General features: G+C 36.5%; 1 protein-coding gene across 2 annotated transcripts in view; it reads left to right on the forward strand.

Annotated features, from left to right (window-relative positions):
• The window catches only part of AEBP2 (AE binding protein 2), a 72,614-nt gene that overhangs the window by 40,989 nt on the left and 10,359 nt on the right, over positions 1-21,266 (forward strand). For both annotated transcript variants that reach the window (XM_047866943.1, XM_047866944.1), the window contains 2 exons: positions 13,471-13,657; positions 17,460-17,584. In XM_047866943.1, coding sequence (XP_047722899.1) covers positions 13,471-13,657; positions 17,460-17,584 — 312 coding nt within the window. The remainder of the gene's footprint in view (positions 1-13,470; positions 13,658-17,459; positions 17,585-21,266) is intronic.

Genomic DNA, 21,266 nt, shown 5'->3' on the forward strand with positions numbered 1-21,266 from the left:
GTAAGGGTCAGAAATAATCATGATTAGCAAAGGCTTTAATAATGCTACTTTGTGGCTTGCACATTACCTACATATTTTATTGTATTACCTATTTTAACTACCTCTTAAAACAATTCTGTGAAGTAATTACTGTTTTGCCCTCATTTTATTTATTTATTTTTAAAGGTTTATTTATTTTGAGAGCGTGAGTAGGGGAGGGGCAGAGAGAGAGAGACACAAAATCAGAAGCAGACTTCAGGCTCTGAGCTGTCAGCACAGAGCCCAATGCAGGGCTGGGACCCATGAACTGGTGAGATCATGAGCTGAGGTGAAGTCGGACGCTTAACCTACCGAGAAAACCAAGCGCCCCTTATTTTATTTTTTTAAAGTTTATTTATTTAAAGAAAGCAACGAAGGAAGAGAGAGAGGGAGAGAGAAAATCCCAAACAGGCTCCGCAGTGGTAGTTTTAAGCAGCCCTTGTTGGTGTCGATCTTATGAATCGTGAGATCATGACCTTCTAAAATCAAAAGCCTGTTGCTTAACCGACTGAGCCTTCCCAGGTGCCTGCCCTCATTTTATGCATGAGGAGATTGATGTTGGAAGAGAAGACATATTTTCTTTTTTTTTTCTCTAAGTTTTGGTTTATTTTGAGAGAGGGGATGCAGGGGTGGGGTTAGAGAGAGAGAATCCCAAGCTGACTTTACACTGTCAGCACAGAGCCCAATGCAAGGCTCTAACTCACGAACGGTGAGATCATGGCCTGAGCCTAAACCAGGAGTCAGACCCTTACTCAGCTGAGCCACCCATGCGCCCTGAAATGAAATATTTTCTAAGGTCATGGGCAGTTAGTGGCAGATTCAAGACTTCAGAGGTAGTATAAATCCAGGGTCTGTGTCCTTAACCATTTGTACTCTGGTAATTTATAATGCAGAATGGCTTTTGTGTAATATATGTATTGTATATTTGTGTTTAGATTACTGTTATTACCTCTCACTGTATGTTAGCTTGGAATTTGATTCTAAGGAGTTTGCATTGTATATTTTGGCCTTTTTCATTGTGTTTATAATATGCTTTAAGCATTCACCAAAAAAAATGGTTTTATTCATACCTTAAAAAAATGACAGTGTGGCTGCTCTACAGTTGTGCTTTGTGTGTGGATAATTGATTAAATTACCTTGGGGCACCTGGGTGGCTCAGCAGCATAAGCCCCTACCTCGGCTCAGGTTATGATCTCATGGTTCTTGAGTTTGAGCCCCGAAGTGTGCTGCTCTCTGCTGTCAGTACAGAGCCCGCTTCAGATCTTGTGTCTCCCTCTCTGTCTGCCCCTCCCTTTCTCTCTCTTTCAAAAAAAATTAAAATGAAAAAAATACATAAGTAAAAATAAAAATGTTTTTAAAAATTGATATAGGTTTTTTTTTAATGTGTACTGTTTTTTCTAAAAATATTTAATTCTTGGGGCGCCTGGGTGGCGCAGTCGGTTAAGCGTCCGACTTCAGCCAGGTCACGATCTCGCGGTCCCTGAGTTTGAGCCCCGCGTCGGGCTCTGGGCTGATGGCTCAGAGCCTGGAGCCTGTTTCCGATTCTGTGTCTCCCTCTCTCTCTGCCCCTCCCCCGTTCATGCTCTGTCTCTCTCTGTCCCAAAAATAAATAAACGTTGAAAAAAAAATATTTAATTCTTTAGGATGAAGTCTGAATAAAGAAAAGGGATGGAGAATAGGGAAAGGAAGGGCTTAGTATATAGTACCTAAATTTGCCTGACTCTGACAGACCTTGGAATTTCACAACCAGCAAAATTTTTTCTGAATTCCTAGTAGTTGCTTGGTCTTCCACTCTGTCACATGGAAATAAGTATAACAAATGTAATACTTGCTACTACTAAAGAATTTTAATTCTGAAAAGCTTCAGGAAGATAGTATAACTTTAACATCTATAGAAAACCATTGTTTATTTTTTAGTACTTATTTGATTTCTTAACCTGTACAAAGCAAAGAAATAAATGGAATCATTTTGCACCTACATGTAACTTACGTTTTCATTTCTATATTGGACATTGCTTCACATTTATAAATTTATTACTTTTTAATTGTTGTATAGTATTCCTATGTGATAGTTTATCATATTTAATAGTCCTTTCTTGATGGATCGTTTTTTGCACAATTATCCCCAATGTAAAGAACAATGTAATTAACATTTTTATAAACTGCTTTTGGGAGCTAATATAAATCCCTAAAACCTATGTTACTAGGTCAAAGACTATGTATAGGCTTGCTTTTTATTGTTATTTTTTAAGTTTATTTATTTTGAGATAAAGCTTGTGTGAATGGGGGAGGGGCATGACCTGAGCCTTAATCAAGAGTCGGACACTTAACCAACTGAGGCACCCAGGCATCCTGGATTTTTTCTTTCTGATTTATAAAAACCTTAATATTGGGCCCTAGGTCGCTCAGTCATTAAACATCTGCTTCGGCTCAGGTCATGATCTCACGGTTTGTGAGTTTGAGTCCCACATCGGGTGAGCTCATGCCCCACTTTGGTTGATCTGGAGTCCCCCATCTGGTGAACTCAAGCCCTGCTTCTCTCTCACTTCCCTGTCTGTCTGTCTGTCTGTCTGTCTCTCTCTCTCAGCCCCTTGCTCACTTGCGCCCTCTTTCTCTCTCAAAACCCCATAGCTTAATATAAAGTGTACATGTTTGCTGTAACAGATATTTTGGTCTAGCTTGTCATTTCTCATAAAATTTTGTTTGTTCTGCCATCTGGAAGCTTCTGTATATTGATATTGTACATTTCTACATATATACATGTAGTTACACACAATGTAAATGTAAATACATGATTACACAATGTAAATATGTTTCTGTATATTTTCATTACCTTTCTTCCTGTATTATTTTTGTAATTTTAGGTTGGAAATCTTATTAATCTGCTTAAAAGTAGGAAAAACATTTCCCTGCTATGATAGGAATTAAATATTTTTCTTATTTTGACTTTTTTTTTCCTTTACTTTTTATGGTGCTTTTTCTAAAATGCAGAGTTTTAAAACTTAATTTTGAAGTAATTTCAACTTGCAGAGAAGATGAAAAGCTCCCATATATTTTCTCTCTCTCACATGAATGTATAAATTCCATATATCCTAACCCGGATTCACCAATTAACTTTTTACTACATTTGTTCTATATTGATCCATCATCTGTTTCTTCATCTGTCTACCTTCCTTCCCTTTCTCCCTCTTTCTCCTTCCTCACCTACCTACACACACATTTTTTGGAAAACGTTTGAGAGGAGCAAAATCCCTAAATACTTCAGTGTGTACATTTCCTAAGAACAAGGATATTCATTTACGTAACCTTAGAATAGTTGTCAAGACCCAGAAATTTAACATTGATGCTATTAGTATTGAAGTTCACTAATTGTCCCACTAATGTCTTTTGTAGCAGGTTTTTTTTTGTTTGTTTGGTTTTTTTGTTGGTTTTATTTGTTTTTAATTTTTTTTTTTCTCCATCTGCTTAGAATCCAGTTGGGGATCTCATATTGCATTTAGTTTTCATAAAGTTTTCTCAGCCTTTCTGTATTTTTCATGGCACTGATATTTTTGAAGAATATAAACCTTTTATTTTGTAGTATATTCCCTGTTTTGGGATTGTTGGGAATGATGAGATTGGGTTTATGAATTTTTGGAGAAAATACAACAAAATTCTCACTCTTATGTCAAGGGATACTTGATGACAGTTTGTTCCATCGTAGATAATGTTACCTAGGTCACTTGATGAAGGTGGAATTTGCCAAGTTCTCCACTGTAAACTTATTCTTTGTCCCTTTATAATAGTTTTGGAGAGATACTTTGAACGTACGTAAATAAGTTGTTTCCCATTGGAATTAGTTTTAGTTTCTATTGATGATTCTTGGCCGAATCAATTATTAATATAAGGATTACAAAATGAGTATGTTTTCTGCTTCTCAATCTAAACTTTTTGTTAAGTATTCTACTTATAGAGCCTTCTTTGTTCTTTATATGTCTGTCTGCCAATTAATCATTTATTTAGGAATGGACTTGTGGGGTTTTTTTGTTTTGTTTTGTTTTGTTTTAAATTTTTCTTAGTGTTTATTTGAGAGAGAGAGAGAGAGAGAGAGAGATGGAGCGTGAGTGGAAGAGGGGCAGAGAGGGAAACACAGAATCTGGAGCAGGCTCCAGGCTCTGAGCTGTCAGCACAGAACCCAAGCTGGGGCTTGAACCCACGAACCATGAGATCATGACCTGAGCCGAAGTAAGATGCTTAACTGATTGAGTCACCCAGGTGCCCCTTAACTTGTGTTCTTGTTTTATTCCTTGGTTTGTAATTCATGACTATTATTATTTTGATGCTCATCTAATCAGATTTTAAAATATTGAATATATCTGAATATATATATCTGAATATATATGTAGTTTCTGGGGCAACTGTCTAAATATTTGAAGGGTAGTAGGCTCCATTGTAGTGTTGGCAATGGCAGAGGCTTGAAACTGAAAGTCATTAAGACCTAAGTAACTTGTTATTAGAAATAAAAGAAAGTCGTGGATGTGTCATTAGGTTTAAGGCTAGTTTTATGTTTCCTAAACTTAATGTCTGATAAGAAGATAGTATCATATGAAAATAATCATGTTAGCTTATGAAACTTTAGTTTTTTAAAATCAATGTATTCTTAAAATGCAAATACAGTTTCTTTGCCAAGGGCTTTTATGATATTTATATTTGATAATTAAAGTACAAGGATTGTTCCTAGATAAAATTCCCCCACCTCACGTTCACTTTGTCAGGTATATATACCTGTGCTTTATATATACATTTAGACTTTGTGGGAAGGGGAGTTGCTGCTGCCATTTTGTTAAATGTAGTGAAATATTTTAGTTATTAAAGGTTTGGAAAACATTACATGTGTTGGAATGCCTGGCTGGTTCAGTTGGTAGAGCGTGGGACTCTTGATTTTGGGATTGTAAGTTTGAGCCCCACATTGGGTGTAGAGATTACTTAAAATCTTTAAAAGCAAACAAAACATTACATGTGTTCACAGTAGTAGAATATGGCAATATTTTAAACTATTCTCTTGGTCTTCTTTTTTTTCCTTTTCAATTTAAATTTGATTCTTGTTATCTGGTGTTAAGCTTTATCAGAGCCAAGTGGCTTCAATACCACCACACTTAGAAATACATATTTTGCCTAACTGAAGAAAAAAAAAAGTAGTTATATACAGCATGTTTGGTGATTCTTTTGATTTCCTTTATTGCTAATGGGGCAGTGGTTTGTCTTGATGGATTTGTATATGTTTGAAATTATGTAGTTATACTCTTTATGAGATAAGCTCGATATGTAGTTTTGCTTCCCTTACATGTTTCTCCTTACTTTGAACAGAGTATAGTTATTTAATTATCTCGGGTTAATTTATTTATTGTGACTTTTCCTTAGCAGATAGCGTCCTGTAGCTCAATATGATTGACTCCATTTGTAATATTGACACATTTGAATAACTTCTCATTGTGTTAGAGTAGTGCTTGAAAACTCAGATTTTCTTTCAAGCTTGATACATAAAGTAACCATTCTTTTTAGGTGTTTTGGAATCAAAACCCTAGCCTACATTCTTGATAAAGAAAAAATTTTTTATCAAACCATATTTAACCTATGATAATTTTACAGTTGTGCATTCAGGCAGTTTCTGGTAATTTGTTACATAGTGAATGATACTGGTATTCACTGTGGTGGATGATGAGATAATTTCTTTCTCATGTTCTTTAATGGACCTGTTTTGTAATGATAGTTGTTTTGATAATTTTTAAATCGCTTGCTTTTTTTCCCCAGGTTTTTGAGGTATAATTGACAAATAAAATTGTAAGAAATTTACATTATACATCGTGGTGATTTGATACGTGTACACAGTTGTGAAAGTATTCTCTCCATCTAGTTAACTCATCCATCACCTCATATATATATGTATTTTAATATATATATTTGTAAGAATCTTTTTAAGACACATTCTCTGTAATAATATGAAGCTTTAAATACCCTATTCTCCTATCTTTAATTCTTCTTTGACATTTTGTATGTCTGTATTTGAAGCTCCCTAGCCTTGGGGCGCCTGGGTGGCGCAGTCGGTTAAGCGTCAGACTTCAGCCAGGTCACGATCTCGCGGTCCGTGAGTTCGAGCCCCGCGTCAGGCTCTGGGCTGATGGCTTAGAGCCTGGAGCCTGTTTCCGATTCTGTGTGTCTCTCTCTCTCTGTCCCTCCCCTGTTCATGCTCTGTCTCTCTCTGTCCCCCCCAAAAAATAAATAAACATTGAAAAAAAAAATTTGAAGCTCCCTAGCCTTGGCAGCCAGTGCTTATTAGGAGGCTCTTGCTGACCAAACATGGAATTATTTGACTATAAATAAGAATAATAACTGCATTGGTCATCATGATTCTAAAAGACAAAAAAATGATTCCCTTTATTCCCCCAAAAGAAAAACGAGTTGGTCACCATTGGACAATGACAGGGATCTCATTATTTGGAAAGCTGTTAAGACTGAAGTAGTTCTTCCTTTACCGTATGAACTGTGCTACTGGCTGTCCAAATCCTGGTGCTAGAGTTGCATCCAGGACTAGTTAAATCAGAATCTGGGGCACACAGCCAGGCATTTTGCTATGTTTAAAAAAATTGAGGGGCACCTGGGTGACTCACTCAGTTTAGTATCCTACTCTCACAGTTCGTGAGTTTGAGCCCTGCACTGGGCTCCGTGCTGACAGCGTGAGCCTGGTTGGGATTCTCTCTCTCCCTCTCTCTCTGCCCTCTTCCCTGCTTGCTCTGCCTCTCTCTCAATAAATTACATTTTTTAAAAAAAATTAGGTGATTTGGATGTGTGCTTAGGTTTCAGAATTACTGTTCTACAAGATATTTCTCTTACCAGGTACTGTATACTAACTAAGCAGCATTTCTATGGTAAATGTGACTGCCAGTTCAATGGTCTTTGAAAGGGGGGAGAAAGCATTGAGGGGAAAAAGATATGCTGTGTGTACTGTGTGCATGTCACATTTGGGATCTTATTTTTATTGATGTAACCTTTCTTTTCTAGGCCTCTTTTATACCACACTTGCCTATTCTTCATCCCTCCAACCTCTATTTCCAAAGCCATTGGCTGCTGCTCCTGTCTAGTCAGTTTTGCTGATCTCTGCTTGGTATACCTGACTTCTAAATGTTGGAGAGTGCTCTCAGAGTTCTTACCCTAGGTGTCCTTTGGTTTTAAATACTAGTAAATACTTTTTATATTCTGATTACTCTCAGATGTTTATCTCTAGCCCTAACAATATTCCCTCTTGGATTCCAGAATGGAATATTTGGCTTGGATGTCTAATAGAGTATCTTGAACCTAACATGTACAAAATCTTGAGGTTTTTCATTTCAAACGTGGTTCTATTCTAGACTCGGTAAATAGTAAGATCAAGGGCTCTGACTTTAAGAGCCCTGTATCATTCTTGATTCCTCTCTTAACTTCTCCTGTACTCCTGTAAATACATTAGCAAATCCTGTCAATTTGACCCTCTGTATATTAAAAAAAAATTTTTTTAACGTTTATTTATTTTTGAGAGAGGGACCAGAGCACGAATCGGGGACAGGCAGAGAGAGGGGGATACACAGAATCCAAAGCAGGCTCCAGGCTCTGAGCTGTCAGCACAGAGCCCAATGTGGGGTTGGAACCCATGAACCGCAAGGTCGTGACCTGAGCCAAAGTCAGATGCTTAACTCTGAGCCACCCAGGCACAGATCCTCATTATATTTTGAATATGACTGCTACTTCTCACTCTACTCTTTTATCCCCCATTTATCTTCTGTGGTTCTGTTAGTCACTCAGTTTGAAATCCATGATAACTTCTCTTTCCAAATTAAAATCCCTATTTCTTAGCATGATGCATAATAAGATCTTCATACCTGTTATTTATCTGCTTCATGACTCATTTGTTCCTTACTGTAGTGTTCCAGCCATAAGAACTACTTGTAGTTCTCAAATGAATCACAATCATTGTGGCTGTGCTTTCTACTTGGATTTTTTGTTTGTTTGTTTGTTTGTTTGAGAGACAGCAAGTGTGTGGACCCATGTGAACAGGGTAGGGGTGGAGAGGGACAGACAGAAAGAGAGAATCCCAAGCAGGTTCTGCACTGTCAGTTCAGAGCCCACCACGGGGGCCGATCTCGGGAACCGTGAGATTCTTGAGCCAAAATCAAGAGTTGGACGCTCAACTGACTGAGCCACCTAGGCATCCCTCTACATGGAATTTTTAAAAGCTTTTTATTTTGGAAAAATGTTAGATTTACAGAAAAGTTAAGCTGCAGAGATATAACAGACTATTTATGTGCCTTCACCTAGTTTGTTCCCCTTAGTGTTGCCTCATTCATATTACTGTGATACATTTGTCACAACTAAAAAAACCAACATTTCTACCCGCCCGGAATTTTTATTTTTCTTTAGATTACCTACTTTATTAATAAATACTACCATGTCTCCTGTGAAACTGATGTTTTGTCCTCGGTGTTTCAGTAGCCCCTTGTAGATTTTCATAGCACTTCTGGGAATATATGAATAAGGCAGTCTTAGTACTAGAAAAGACATTGTTAGTATTGCTTAATTTGAACATGTTTGGGGCAAAAAATAAAAACAGTGATTCCACATTTTAGAACAGCTGCTTGACCACAACAGTAGTCAGTATATAGAGAGTATTTCAGTGGATTTGGGAAATAGATCATTTAAAGCATTTGGTATCCATCCAACAACCAGATTTTCCCCTGATTGTTGAAATCAGGACATCAATGTGGTGGCTTGAATTCATGGATCATTGTATGTGTTGGGGAAAAAATGAATCTTTGAACATTAAAACCACATTCACCATGAAATGCTCTTGTTGAGAGGAATGAAAGTCCACTTGAGGCAATAGCTGATTTGTCTCTTACCTTGTTCTCTGTGATATATACATAATGGATGGAATTTTCATTAGATGATGCGTAAAATTATTTTCTAGGGTAAAATTTGTATTTAAGTGAAATGTGTGTGATTCTCGTATTTCTTTTTAATAAAGGACTCTCTTCATTTTAAATTCTCATTGTACTTTTAGGTTTTCTTTTTTAGATTTGTTTATGATTCTTGATGGATGAATGATTAAAAGCAAAGATAAAACTATTTTCTAGTAGAATTCTCATTATTCGTTTCCAGAGCATTGAATCACCACTGATTAAAATACACTTGTGATATTTACTCAGTTCTAGATGCTTTCAGGGCCTATTCATTGCAGTCTTGAAGGATTCTGGGACAAAATGTATCTGCTAGTGTATTGGGACCCTTATAATTAAGGGTAATGCTGGATGGAATTATATCACAAAATCCTTCTGAATTTAAACCTGAGGGCTTGAATCTGAAACTGTTACTGTCATCTCTGCCTTAATTGTATTCAGGTAGCTATTCGGAAGTTTGAAATGTGATGTTTTTCCAACAGATTTGTTTGAATAACCAATATTAAACTGGGAGTTCCAGGGCAAAGACTATCTTACTTACATTGTATTCCTTAAAGTATGTGACACATGGGCCACCAAAGACAATTAATGTATGTTTTTAAAGTAGATGTTAGGAAATACAGGGATGATATCTTCTAAAATTGAAAAGTAAGAAAAATAAATACTCTGTGGCTTTATTCTGTGCAGTACTGTGTTACACAAAAATGTGTGAACCAAATATATAATTTTAAATTCTCCAGTGTTTCATTAAAATAATTGAAATGGATGAAAATAATTTAAACAATATCTTTGGCTTAACTCCTTGTATTGTTTCAACATCTTAGCAATATACAGAATTAATGAAAGTTTTTGCTTTTTTGGGTACTAAACCTTCAAAGTTCAGTGCATATTTTATACTTAAAATATTTTTTAAGAAGTGCCATATTTCAAGTGCTTAGTACTATAGGTATCTAATGATTAAAATGTGTTGGACAGTGTAAAACTAACCAGTGAGGGTAATTTTACTTAAGCCTTCTCATTTCAGATGCTGAATACTTGATCTTTATTTAGATTTCAAAAATTTGTAGTTGGAGAGGTAGATTCATATAGCAAGCTATTGCAGATACATTTAAAAGCTTTTCAGTAGTGAAATTGAGTATCAGGTATTTAATTGGAAATTAAAATGGAAGGGCTGGCCTGAATGTTAATAGTAAAAGATTACTTTTTTTTTTTTTGCTTTTTTAAGATTTTATTTATTTATTATTTATTCTTTTTTAATATGCAGTTTATTGTCAAATTGGTTTCCGTACAACACCCAGTGCTCATCCCAACAGGTGCCCTCCTCAATAAAAGATTAATAAAATAAACTGAAAATAACAAGTTTTGACAAGGATGTGGAGCTAGCTGGTGGTTATACAATGTTGTGAATGCACTAAAGACCACTGCATTATACACTTTAAAGTAGTGTGTTACGTGAATTTCACCTCAATAAATAAAAATTAATTTAAATAAAATTAAAATTTTGTTTCTTAGTTACAGTTGCCTTAAAGTGTTAAGTAGCAACATTTGGCTAGTGGCTTTTGTGGACAGTGTCGTTCTATGGCAGTGTGGTAATCAATAGGAGATGGAAACTTTTAAAAAGCATTATTTTTTCTTGGCACTTGAAATATATATATTTTTTTAAATATAATTTTTTTAATTCTAAGAATTCAATAACCATTAGATGCTAAACTTTTCATCGCCAGAATCTGTAGCTGAACATTCTTGATACAGGCTGAGGGTAACACTATTGATAAGGTCATTGTAAGACTTGAATGAGGAGCACCTAGGTGGCTCAGTTGGTTAATTGTCCAACTTTGATTCAGGTCATGATCTTGTGGTTCTTGAATTCGAGCCCCACTTGGGGCTGTCTGCTGTCAGCACAGAACCTGCTTTGGATCCTCTGTCCCCCTCTCTCTCTGACCCTCCCCTACGTGCACTTTCTCAAACTGACTGTCTCTCTTTCTCTCAGAAATAAACATTTAAAAAAGTATTAAAAGAATTGAGTGAAATACTTTCAAGCACTGGATATGGTTAATTGCTCCTTTTCAGGGTTCCCATAGCACTCTGCTCCCTAAGCCTAACTGTAGTTCTTTAAGGTGTCATATGCCTACTGACATATTGTAAGCTCTTTCAGGGGGGTACTGTGTCTTATTCATCCTTATACTTCTAGCATCTTGCATGGTGCATAGTACATAGAGTAAATATTTTTTATTTTATTTTGAGGGAGAGAGAACTCGCGTGTGCAAATGGGGGGGGGGGGGGAGAATCCCCAAATAGGCTCCGTGCTTGAGCCTGACACAGACCCGATCCCACCACCCTGAGATCATGACCTGAGCCGATACCAGGAGTCAGATGCTCAACTGACTAAGAGCCACTCTGGTCCCCCTGCCCCGTGCCCTTAAAAAAAAAAAAAAATTTTTTTTTTAAGTATTTGAACTAAAACCTTGAATCATTCCTCTGCCTCTTAGTGTACACCTTAGAATGGGCAAAGGTTTTTATTAGCAATGCTGAGTGCCATTAAGCCCATAAAAGGTCTGTTGTATACAGAATAAATAGAATATTTATGAATGGCACTGCCTAAGGGGCTTGCTCTGAAATGTTTCAGCCAGCATCAGTTTTACCAGAATCTATAAATAGTTGAGTTCTTCAGGTATATTTAGAAATAGCTATGATTTGCAAGGTGGTTCTGGATACACACACACATATGTATACGTATATATATTCATAAAAGTATGTTCTTGCCTTCAAAATACATGGAGAAAGGATTAATTGCGATACGTAGATAAGCAGTCTGAAAGTGTGAGGGTATCTTCAAAGGAGGATGAGTTTTTTTTTAATTATTATTTAATTTACATCCAAGTTAGCATATAGTGCAACAATGATTTCAGGAGTAGATTCCTTAATGCCCCTTACCCATTTAGCCCCCCCCCCCCATCCCCTCCAGCAGCCCTCTGTTCTCTATATTTAAGAGTCTCTTAGGTTTTGTCCCCCTCATTTTTATATTATTTTTGCTTCCCTTCCCTTATGTTCACCTGTTTAGTATCTTAAATTCCTCATATGAGTGAATTCATATGATATTTGTCTTTCTCTAATTTTGCTTAGCATAATACCCTCAAGTTCCATCCATGTAGTTGCAAAGGGATGAGCTTTTCTTAAGTTGGGTAGATTTAGAGAGACTGAATAAAGATATGATCCCTAGTAGAGAGTTGAAGTTTAAAATGGTAAAGTTGCCTGGATTGAAAGAAAGAGCCTGGAAACATGTACATTTTTTTGTGGTATTATCTAGATAAACTCTATTGTACGTTGAACCACCTAGGAACAATGTGATAGATTTATTTGGTGTTTGACATGATTTGGCGGATTTGGATGCTTGGAGTTTGGTTGTCAAGTCAGAACCTAAGTAAATTGGCTTAGTTACCAATAGAAGAGCCCCTGGAAATCTAGCTATGAATTTTGCTGTGGTGATCATTTTGTAAATGGCATTTGTTTTAATTACTAACATTCACTTGTTAGATGTCATACACTTTGTACTGTAGCTAATTTGTTTATTATAATTTTAGTGATATCTAAACGTTCTGCATTCATTGTTGGAGTAGCAGATTTGCCAGGTGACTTGGGTAGTTATCTCAGTCTTGGCAAGTGCTGAAGGCTAAAGAGGCAGGCAGTATTTAATGGAACTTGACGAGTTGGGTAAAACCAACCCTGAGGGTAAGTCTTCTCGGAGTGGCTGGATCTAATTGTTTAAAAGTCAGTATCACTGTATTTCTTCCCTGTTACAACAGGGTAGAACAGTAGGGAGGCTGCTGAATGTATTGAAGTAGTATATATGGTTAAGATAAAAATAATTTTAGAAATCTAGGAGTCCCCAGGTGCCTCGGTGGCTCAGTTAGTTAAGCATCTGACTCTTGATTTCAGCTCAGGTCATGATCTCACATGTCATGAGTTTGAGCACCGCGTCAGGCTCTGTGCTGACAGCACGGAGCCTGCTTAGGATTCTTTTCTCTCCCTCTCTCTCTGTCCTTCCCATGCTCATCGCGCTCTCGTGCTCTGTCTCTCAAATAAATAAATAAACATTAAAAAAGAAATCTAGGAGTCCCAAGTAATTGTCAGGATATGTAATTCTCTGATTTAAAAAAAAAGTTACTGTTTTTCTTAGCAAAATGATTAATTCAAAACCCGATTTTTCTGGGAAGAAGATCTCACTGTCTTTGTCTTGTGTACAGTGGGAAGAGCAGTAAACTGGAGAGTCGTGACACTAGAGTTTTATTTCCCAGCTCTGCCACTGCCTAATGTGTATTGTTTGGGGCACCTTATAAAAAGAAAGGGTGTAGTAATCTCTCGTAGTTTCTATCTGGAATAGTTCTATAGTGTTACTCATTTACTTCTGAAAATAACAGAATATTCACTCCTTCATATACTTGTGCCTTGCATGGCATCCCTGACATCCTTTTTTATCTTTATCTAGTGTGTTGTTGGTGGCTGCAATGCCAGCTTTGCTTCTCAGGGAGGGCTAGCTCGCCATGTACCCACACACTTCAGTCAGCAGAACTCCTCAAAAGTTTCTAGCCAGCCAAAGGCCAAAGAAGAATCTCCTTCTAAAGCTGGAATGAACAAAAGGAGAAAATTAAAGAACAAAAGACGACGTTCATTACGTAAGTTTTTCACTAAAAATCTGTATGTAGTAGATAGCTTTTGTTTCTATGTTGGGCTTTCATGCAAATTCAGGTTTTACTGTTCTTTAACTCTGTGTATTTTTGTTAACAGTAATAAACAGATGGGATCCCTTGGGTGTTAGTGTGAGAGTTCAGTGATGTATGTTTTGTCTTACCTTTCTAGTTAAGAGAGGGTAAGTATATGTGGCCTTAGAATACAAAGTCTGTATACAGTTAGAGTTTGAGGGGTCCTTTGATTCTGCTCTAAAACAAGAAAATTTAAAATACCCCGTGTTGGTATTTTAGAAAATTTGAACATGTTAAAGGTAATAATGAAGTAAAAGTAACCAATCTGCTGCAGAGTGGTGTGTGTGAATAGCAAAACTATTGGTACTGTGTGTCTCTGTACTTAAATGTGTTGTAACACATATGTTAATATGTTTACCAGATTATGAAATGTATCCTCAATATTTAGGATATAGTCTAGATGATAAGTTTTATATACGCGGGGAGCAGGAATTGATGTTGAAGCTCCAGAGCCTAGCACTCTGCCTGGTTTGTGGTGTCAGCTGGCTGATTCAGCACATCCTGAATGGAGAGAGAGAATTGACTGAAGCTGTTATTGAAAGGGAGTCCACTGCAAGGGTGAACTAGATAGAAAAAAAATAGATTGTACCTTACCTTTTCTCTTGGGATTTGATTAGACCGTAGAAGAGACTCCAGACACTAATCCAGACTAGAAGGCTTGTCTCTAAAATGTTCAATTTTTTTTTGTTACTACAAAGCTACAGTGGACAAATGAACAAACCATGGGTGACAAACTTTTCTAAGGTCTCTTTTAAGTTTCTTATTTTTGAAATAAATGTTTATTTTTCAAAGTTGGCTATTGAATTTAGGTTATGGATCCATTTTCCTTTTGATTTCCTTTTAGAAAAACAGAAATTACCTCTGTTTTTTTTTTTACTTGAATATTGATGTGGTACTTGGAATCACACAGAAAATTGCTAAATACATACTATGGTATTCAAAGTTGGGAATCACTTTCCCGCCTCTTTGACTCAGTAGCCTCATTACTATTTTCATCTCTGTGTATACGTAGTAATCCTTTAAACTTACTGTTTCGTATTATTTGGTAGTATCTATGCAATTTGCTAGTTCTTTTAAAGAGAATGGGTTAGTTAAATATCTAGTTCTTTCTTAGAGAAGGAGGGACTGGTGCCTGCTTAAGTGTATGGCCTCTTTTGAGAGTGTTGTTTTTTCCAGTATTAACTAGTAAAACAGGCTGTGTAGGGAGAGTGGTGGGGAAAAACAATCTTTTTGTTTCCTGTTTTATGGGGGGAGAATAAAGATAATCCTGAGTTTATGAGCTTTAAAAGATTCAGGAGCTGTCGTTGTGAGCAGTCACTATTAAGATTTGAATGGCAGGGTTGCTGCTGTTGCAGTCCATTCCTTCTTTAAAGATGTGCCTATCTGTAGCAGTGTAGTAAAATCATCACTTTGCTAGTGCCTTCCTCATGTGATTCAGAAAGGTCATTTTCACTTAACTGGGAGAGAGGTATATCAATGAACAGTAGAACTGCAGCTTAAGTCATTTTCTCTTTGATACAATTTATAAAATTTATTTCAAAGCTTTTCTGTTTTAACATACTTCAAAGTAAAGTGGAAAGAAGAGTACAATAAATACTTGCATATCCTTCATTTAGAGAATATGCCATATTTGCTTTATCTCCCTATATATGTAGTTTTTTTGTTCTGATTACAACATAGATTCTAAGAATGCATCTCCTAAGAATATTCTTTTACATAACTATAGTACTGTTCTTCGGAAGGATACCCATAATACCTATCTGAAGGGAAAAAAAAGAAATCAGATGGTATGTTTAATTCTGAACCACAGGAAAATAGAGCCTCTATTTTTGTGGTCTCCAGAAGTTTTTGATTGTACAGTTCATCAGTTAGAAAAAAAAAATGCTTGGGTACCCTATCCCAACATGTACTTACACAGTACACACAGGTAATGCTGATGCACGTTATAAAACAATTACCAAGAAGGATATATGAAAAAAACATTGAGATGGAATAAAAAAAGTAGTGATACTGTTTTCTTCCCTTACCCTAATGGATCATGACAAGACCTGCTTTGGAGACTATTATTTTAGTTTCTATTTTTCTTAAGTGCTTATCATGCTCAGGAAAAAGCGTATTTGGAGAGCATGGACAGAATAGAGTATGCTTTATTTTCCTCCCAGTAGCCACAAATCTAACAGGAAGGGAATTTGTTTCTCAGTGTTTAAGTAAAATCATGACTTTTTTATTCCATAAATGTCAGATATTTTTTTCTTACTGATTTCCTGTTGCATTCCTAGTGTTGTGGGTTCTGCTAGTTTATTACTTGATGTTTTGCTTATTTCCTTTTGAAGAAAGATCCAGTAAGAAAAGAGCTATTTAGGTTGTTGTATTGAGTATGCCAACTGGTGAAACATTTCCCCACAAAAGCTCTGGTGGATTTGTGTAGGTGTTCTGAGAACTCCATGATTAGTAGAGGAAAATCCACTTCATATAGTAGTAAATCAGAATAATGTGGTAAATCAGCATACATGTAATTCAGAATATGCTGTAGCAGGAAATCAAGCCCTCTCTTTTAATGTCAATAAAATGTAATTCTTAATTACATATGATCTTGAAAAATTACATGTATTAGTAAGCTCCACAATTGTAAAATAAATTTATTTTCCTTGTTGTGAGCAATGTTCTTATTAGGAATAAAAATAGTACAATTTATAATAATACTAGCGGGATGAAAATAGAAATTTAAAAAATGTTCTTACCAAATTAAACCTTTAGTGTATAGTTTTGTGATTACACTAAAGCTTACTCTAGGTTTGTGAGTTTATTTTTAAAAGTAGTATAAGCTTATTAATATAAACTGCTTTGTGACTTATGAAGGCATTTTTCACATGCATTTCTTTTTCCTAAACTATAGCTGTTGTTATCTCCGTTTCACAAATAAGGAAACAGGCCAAGTAGATTAAGCAGTTTGCCTAAAGTTGCACAGCTAATAACTGGTGGAGTTGGGAGTTAGAAAGAATTTTGGCGGACTCATTGGCATTCAAGGATGTATTCATAATTTTCTTAGATTGTTGTTGGAAGAGTTATTTACAGTCAAGAAAATAATTGTCAAGAACTCCAAAATAATATTACCAGTTTGTCAAATTTGGAATTTTTTTTTTAAGTTTATTTATTCAGATAATCTCTACACCCAGCGTGGGCCTTGAACTCATGACCCTGAGATCAAGAGTCGCATGCTCCTCCCACTGAGCCAGCCAGGTGCCCCAAATTTGGAAAATTTTTGATTACATGTTTATAAATATAGAGTATTCCTGACATACATATTATATGTTTGGCTGTGGTGAATTAGATCTCAGTGTGTTGATAGATGGAGATACTCATCAGATTGTTGAAAATGCAGGACTGGTGCTCAGCCAAGATGCAGGAGTAAAATATGAAATTACATGGAAAAGATAGCTGAAACGTGGAATCATGAGGTCTGAGGTTACAACCTCCCACACCAAACGGCACAATTAAGCCACATTCACTCATTAGCTTTTGTATATTCTTCTTGTCAGCTAGAACCCATGTTCTGAAGGCAAAATAAAATTTTTTATTTAAACACCAGATAGATATTTGTTAATTGTTTTAACCCTTACTTATTACATTTTTTGTAGAAAATGGACTATTTGGCTGTTTGGCAAATTGTTACATTTTTCTAAATACTCTTTACTTCTTTTGTGTTGACTTTTAGCACGACCACATGATTTCTTCGATGCACAAACACTGGATGCGATAAGACATCGAGCCATATGCTTTAACCTCTCAGCTCATATAGAAAGTTTAGGGAAGGGACACAGTGTTGTTTTTCATAGTACTGTAAGTATTTGTTTTTGTTTTTTAATTATCTATGTAGGTCTGCAAGAACATGTATTTTGACTTTCACAATCACATTTCTAAACTGCTCAAAACCTTAGAAAATATATTTTAACAAAATCAAAAAGTTCTGCTTTATCAGTATTTTAAAAATTACTTGTATTGTTGGTTGTAAAACAAATACAGTTAACTCTTAAGCAACATGGGTTTAAACTGCACAGATCCACTTACATACAGATTTTTTTCAATAAACATAGTAAAGTACTGTAAATGTATTTTTTCTTCCTTATGATTTTAGTGTTTTCTTTTAGTTTACTTTATTGTCAGAATGTAGTATATAATACACATAATGTACAAAATATGTGTTAATCGACTGTTTATGTTTTTGGTAAGGTTTCTGGTCAACAGTAGGCTGTTAGTTTTTGGGGAGTCAAAAGTTATATGTGGGTTTTTGACTGGGTGAGTGGTTGACAGCCTTAACCTCTGGGTTGTTCAAGAGTCAACTGTATTCCCCACAGTTCAACATTTTGATGATTCAATTGAATATTTTAGCCTTTAATTTGAGCTATTTAGGAATATTAGGGTGACTTTTGGGCTTGTAGGCATTTGCAGATCAGGCTTTGACCTTATAATTAGGTGTCTTTTCTGGTTTCCTCATTTGTAAAGTTAGAGTATTAGACTTCTTTTAAGTCTTATCCCTGAGTGCTTACATGCTTTTCCTTCAAGCTCAGTAACACATCTAAAGTTGGTATTAAACAGAAATAAGATAATGGCCATCAAATTAAAGATTTATGAAAGAGGGATTTTTTTTTTTAAGTTTATGTATTTATTTTGAGAGAGAGAGAGAGACATGGAGACCTTGTGAGTGGGGGAGGGGCAGGGAGAGAGAATCCCAAGCAGGCTCTGTGCTGCCAGCACAAAACCCACCATGGGGCTTGAACTCATGAAATTGTGAGATCATCCTGAGCCAAACCAAGAATCTGATGCTTAACTGACTGAGCCACCCAGGTGCCCTGAAGGAGGGAAATTTTATTTATTTATTCTACTGATGTATCCCAAGTTTCTGTAATTGTTCCTGACACACAGTAGTCCGTTTATTTGCTGAATGACTGTGTTGTTCAATATAGGAAAATTTGAAAAAGCAGTAACTATTTTTGGTTAGCTAGGAGGTAACAGAGTTGTTCTTTTTCCCAGGCCCTTTGCTGTTTTATTATGCAGTCATCTTTATTATTTTTTTAAGTGTTTTTAAAAAATGTTTATTTATTTTGAGAGCGGGGGGTGGGGGTGGGGAGGAGAGGAGCAAAGAGAGAGGCAGAAAGAGAATCCCAAGCAGGTCCCATATGCAGTGTGGAGCCCAACGTGGGCCACGCCTGGTTTTGCGAACCGTGAGGTCATGACCTGAGCTGAAATCAAGAGTCAGATGCTTAACCAACTAAGTCACCCAGGCACCCCGAGGTAAATTTTAGGTCAGACCTTGTTGATTTGAATCTCTGGAGAAAGAGATTGTTTTGACTCTTGAAATATAAAATATACTAAATTTAGGTTTTAGTATTTAGATCAGTCAGAATACACAAGGATAAAATACAAAAGATCATATTGATACCAATTTCTCTGCTGGTTTGAATATCTGTTTTTTCCATCTCCTGTAACCTTGAGGTTTTGTTGCATTGCATTTTTACTTTTTCATTTGTGTATACTTCCAATGAAAAATTCCCAGTTTTGACTGTGATTGCCAGAATTAAAGGCAACAAATGTAGAAGATTAGACACAAAGCAAGGGAACCATTGCTCTGAGATTGGAGCACATGACAGGTGTGAGTTTGGGTTTGAGGAAAGGTGAAACTGTATATTCTCTAGGAAGGAAAATTGGATTAAAAAAAATATTGGAGGGGCACTTGGATGACTCAGTCTGTTAAGTGTCTGACTTTGGCTCAGGTCATGATCTCACGGTTCGTGAGATCAAGCCCCCCCCACGTCAGGCTTTGTGCTGACAGCTCAGAGCCTGGAGCCTGCTTTGGATCCTGTGTGTGTGTGTGTGTGTGTGTGTGTGTGTGTGTGTTTCTGTCTCTGTCTCTCTCAAAAATAAATATAAAAAAAATTGGAAATATAGTTATCTAAATAAGAATAAAAGGATTGAAAGGAAAAACAGATTTTGTGAAGACCAAAGTTAAAATGGCTGTAATGGGAATTTTGTTGGGATTCAGCAAGATCAGGGGCTTGTTCAGCAGTGATGGTTGAAGTCCTCCTTTGAAGTTTGGTAACGTAGGCTTATGATTTGGTCTATAATTGTTCTTCTTTTCAAAGGTCAATAAGTAAGTTGTGGTCTCCAGACCCATAGTATGGCATTAGTACTCATTTGTCCATTCACTTAAATACTGAGCACCTGCTTTGTACTAATGTTACAGCAGAGAACAAAACTGATTAAAACAAAACAATAAATTATGTCTAGTGGAAGAGACATGATAAGATGAAATAGTAGAGGAAGTGAGGGTATGAACCATTCAGTTATTAGGGGGATGAACATCATCGCTAGAGGGAAAATCAAATATAGAATTGCAAAGTGGGAATATGCCAAGTATGTTTGAAAATAGGCCAAGTATGCACGAAAGCAGAGAGAGTAAGAGTTAAGTCAGAGTGGGGAGAACCTTGTTTGACTAAGACTGTGGCTTTTATTCTTTGTGTGATGGGAAGCCGTTGAAGAAATTTGAGTAGCCATGGTCTGATGTTTTTTTTTTTTTTTATAATAATTGAGGTGTAATAAATAAAACTGTACCCACTTAAACAGTTATCTATTGTACTTACCTGTGAAACCACTACTGCCGCCATAATTAAGATACAGAACATTCCCATCACTCAAAGGTTTTCTACTGTAATTTTATAGTTCATCTCTGCCTCCATCCCCTACCCTGGTGAACTCACTGATCTCTTTTCTCTTGTGGATTTTTTTTTTTTTTTAATGTTTAGTTCTGAGAGAGAGAGAGAGTGTTCAAGCAGGGGAGGGGCAGAGAGAGAGGGAGACACAGAAGCTGAAACAGGCTTCAGGCTCTGAGCTGTTGGCACAGAGCCTGACATGGGGCTCTAACTCACAAACCCTGAGGTCATGACCTGAGCTGAAGTCGGACGCTTAACCGACTGAGTCACCTAGGTGCCCCTCTTTCATGTGGATTTTAATGTGCTCACTTGTTTTGTGTGTTGAGGACAGAATGTAGGTCAGGGTGGGGGAAAGAGACATCAGCCTTTTTATCTCAGGTGAGAAAAGGCCAGAATGGTTATGGTGGAGATGCTTAGAATGGTTAGATGTGGAGAAGGGTTAGATTCTGGATATCTTTTGAAAGTACTACTAACCAGAATTATGATGGATCAGATGTCTGGTTTGGTAATGAAAGTAAGGGATGCCCGCAGTGTTTCTGGCCTGGGCAACTGGGCAAAGTAGTGGAGTTGCTATTTAATAGAGGCTTTGGGGAAAGCAGATTGGGGGAGAGGGGAGTGTCAAGAGCTATAATTTTGATACATTCAGTAGAGAATCTACTCCCTCTTTAACTTAGGCACACGGATGTAAGAGTTTGAGCTCAGAGAAGAAGTATGGCCACAGATACAAATATGTAAGTTTTCAGCATATTAGTGGTATTTAAAGGAATCAGACTGGATAGAATCATGTAGGAACTAAGTATAAATAAAGAAGTCTA

The sequence above is a fragment of the Prionailurus viverrinus genome, chromosome B4 (assembly GCF_022837055.1).
Source record: "Prionailurus viverrinus isolate Anna chromosome B4, UM_Priviv_1.0, whole genome shotgun sequence".
NCBI classification, from domain to species: Eukaryota; Metazoa; Chordata; class Mammalia; order Carnivora; family Felidae; genus Prionailurus; species Prionailurus viverrinus.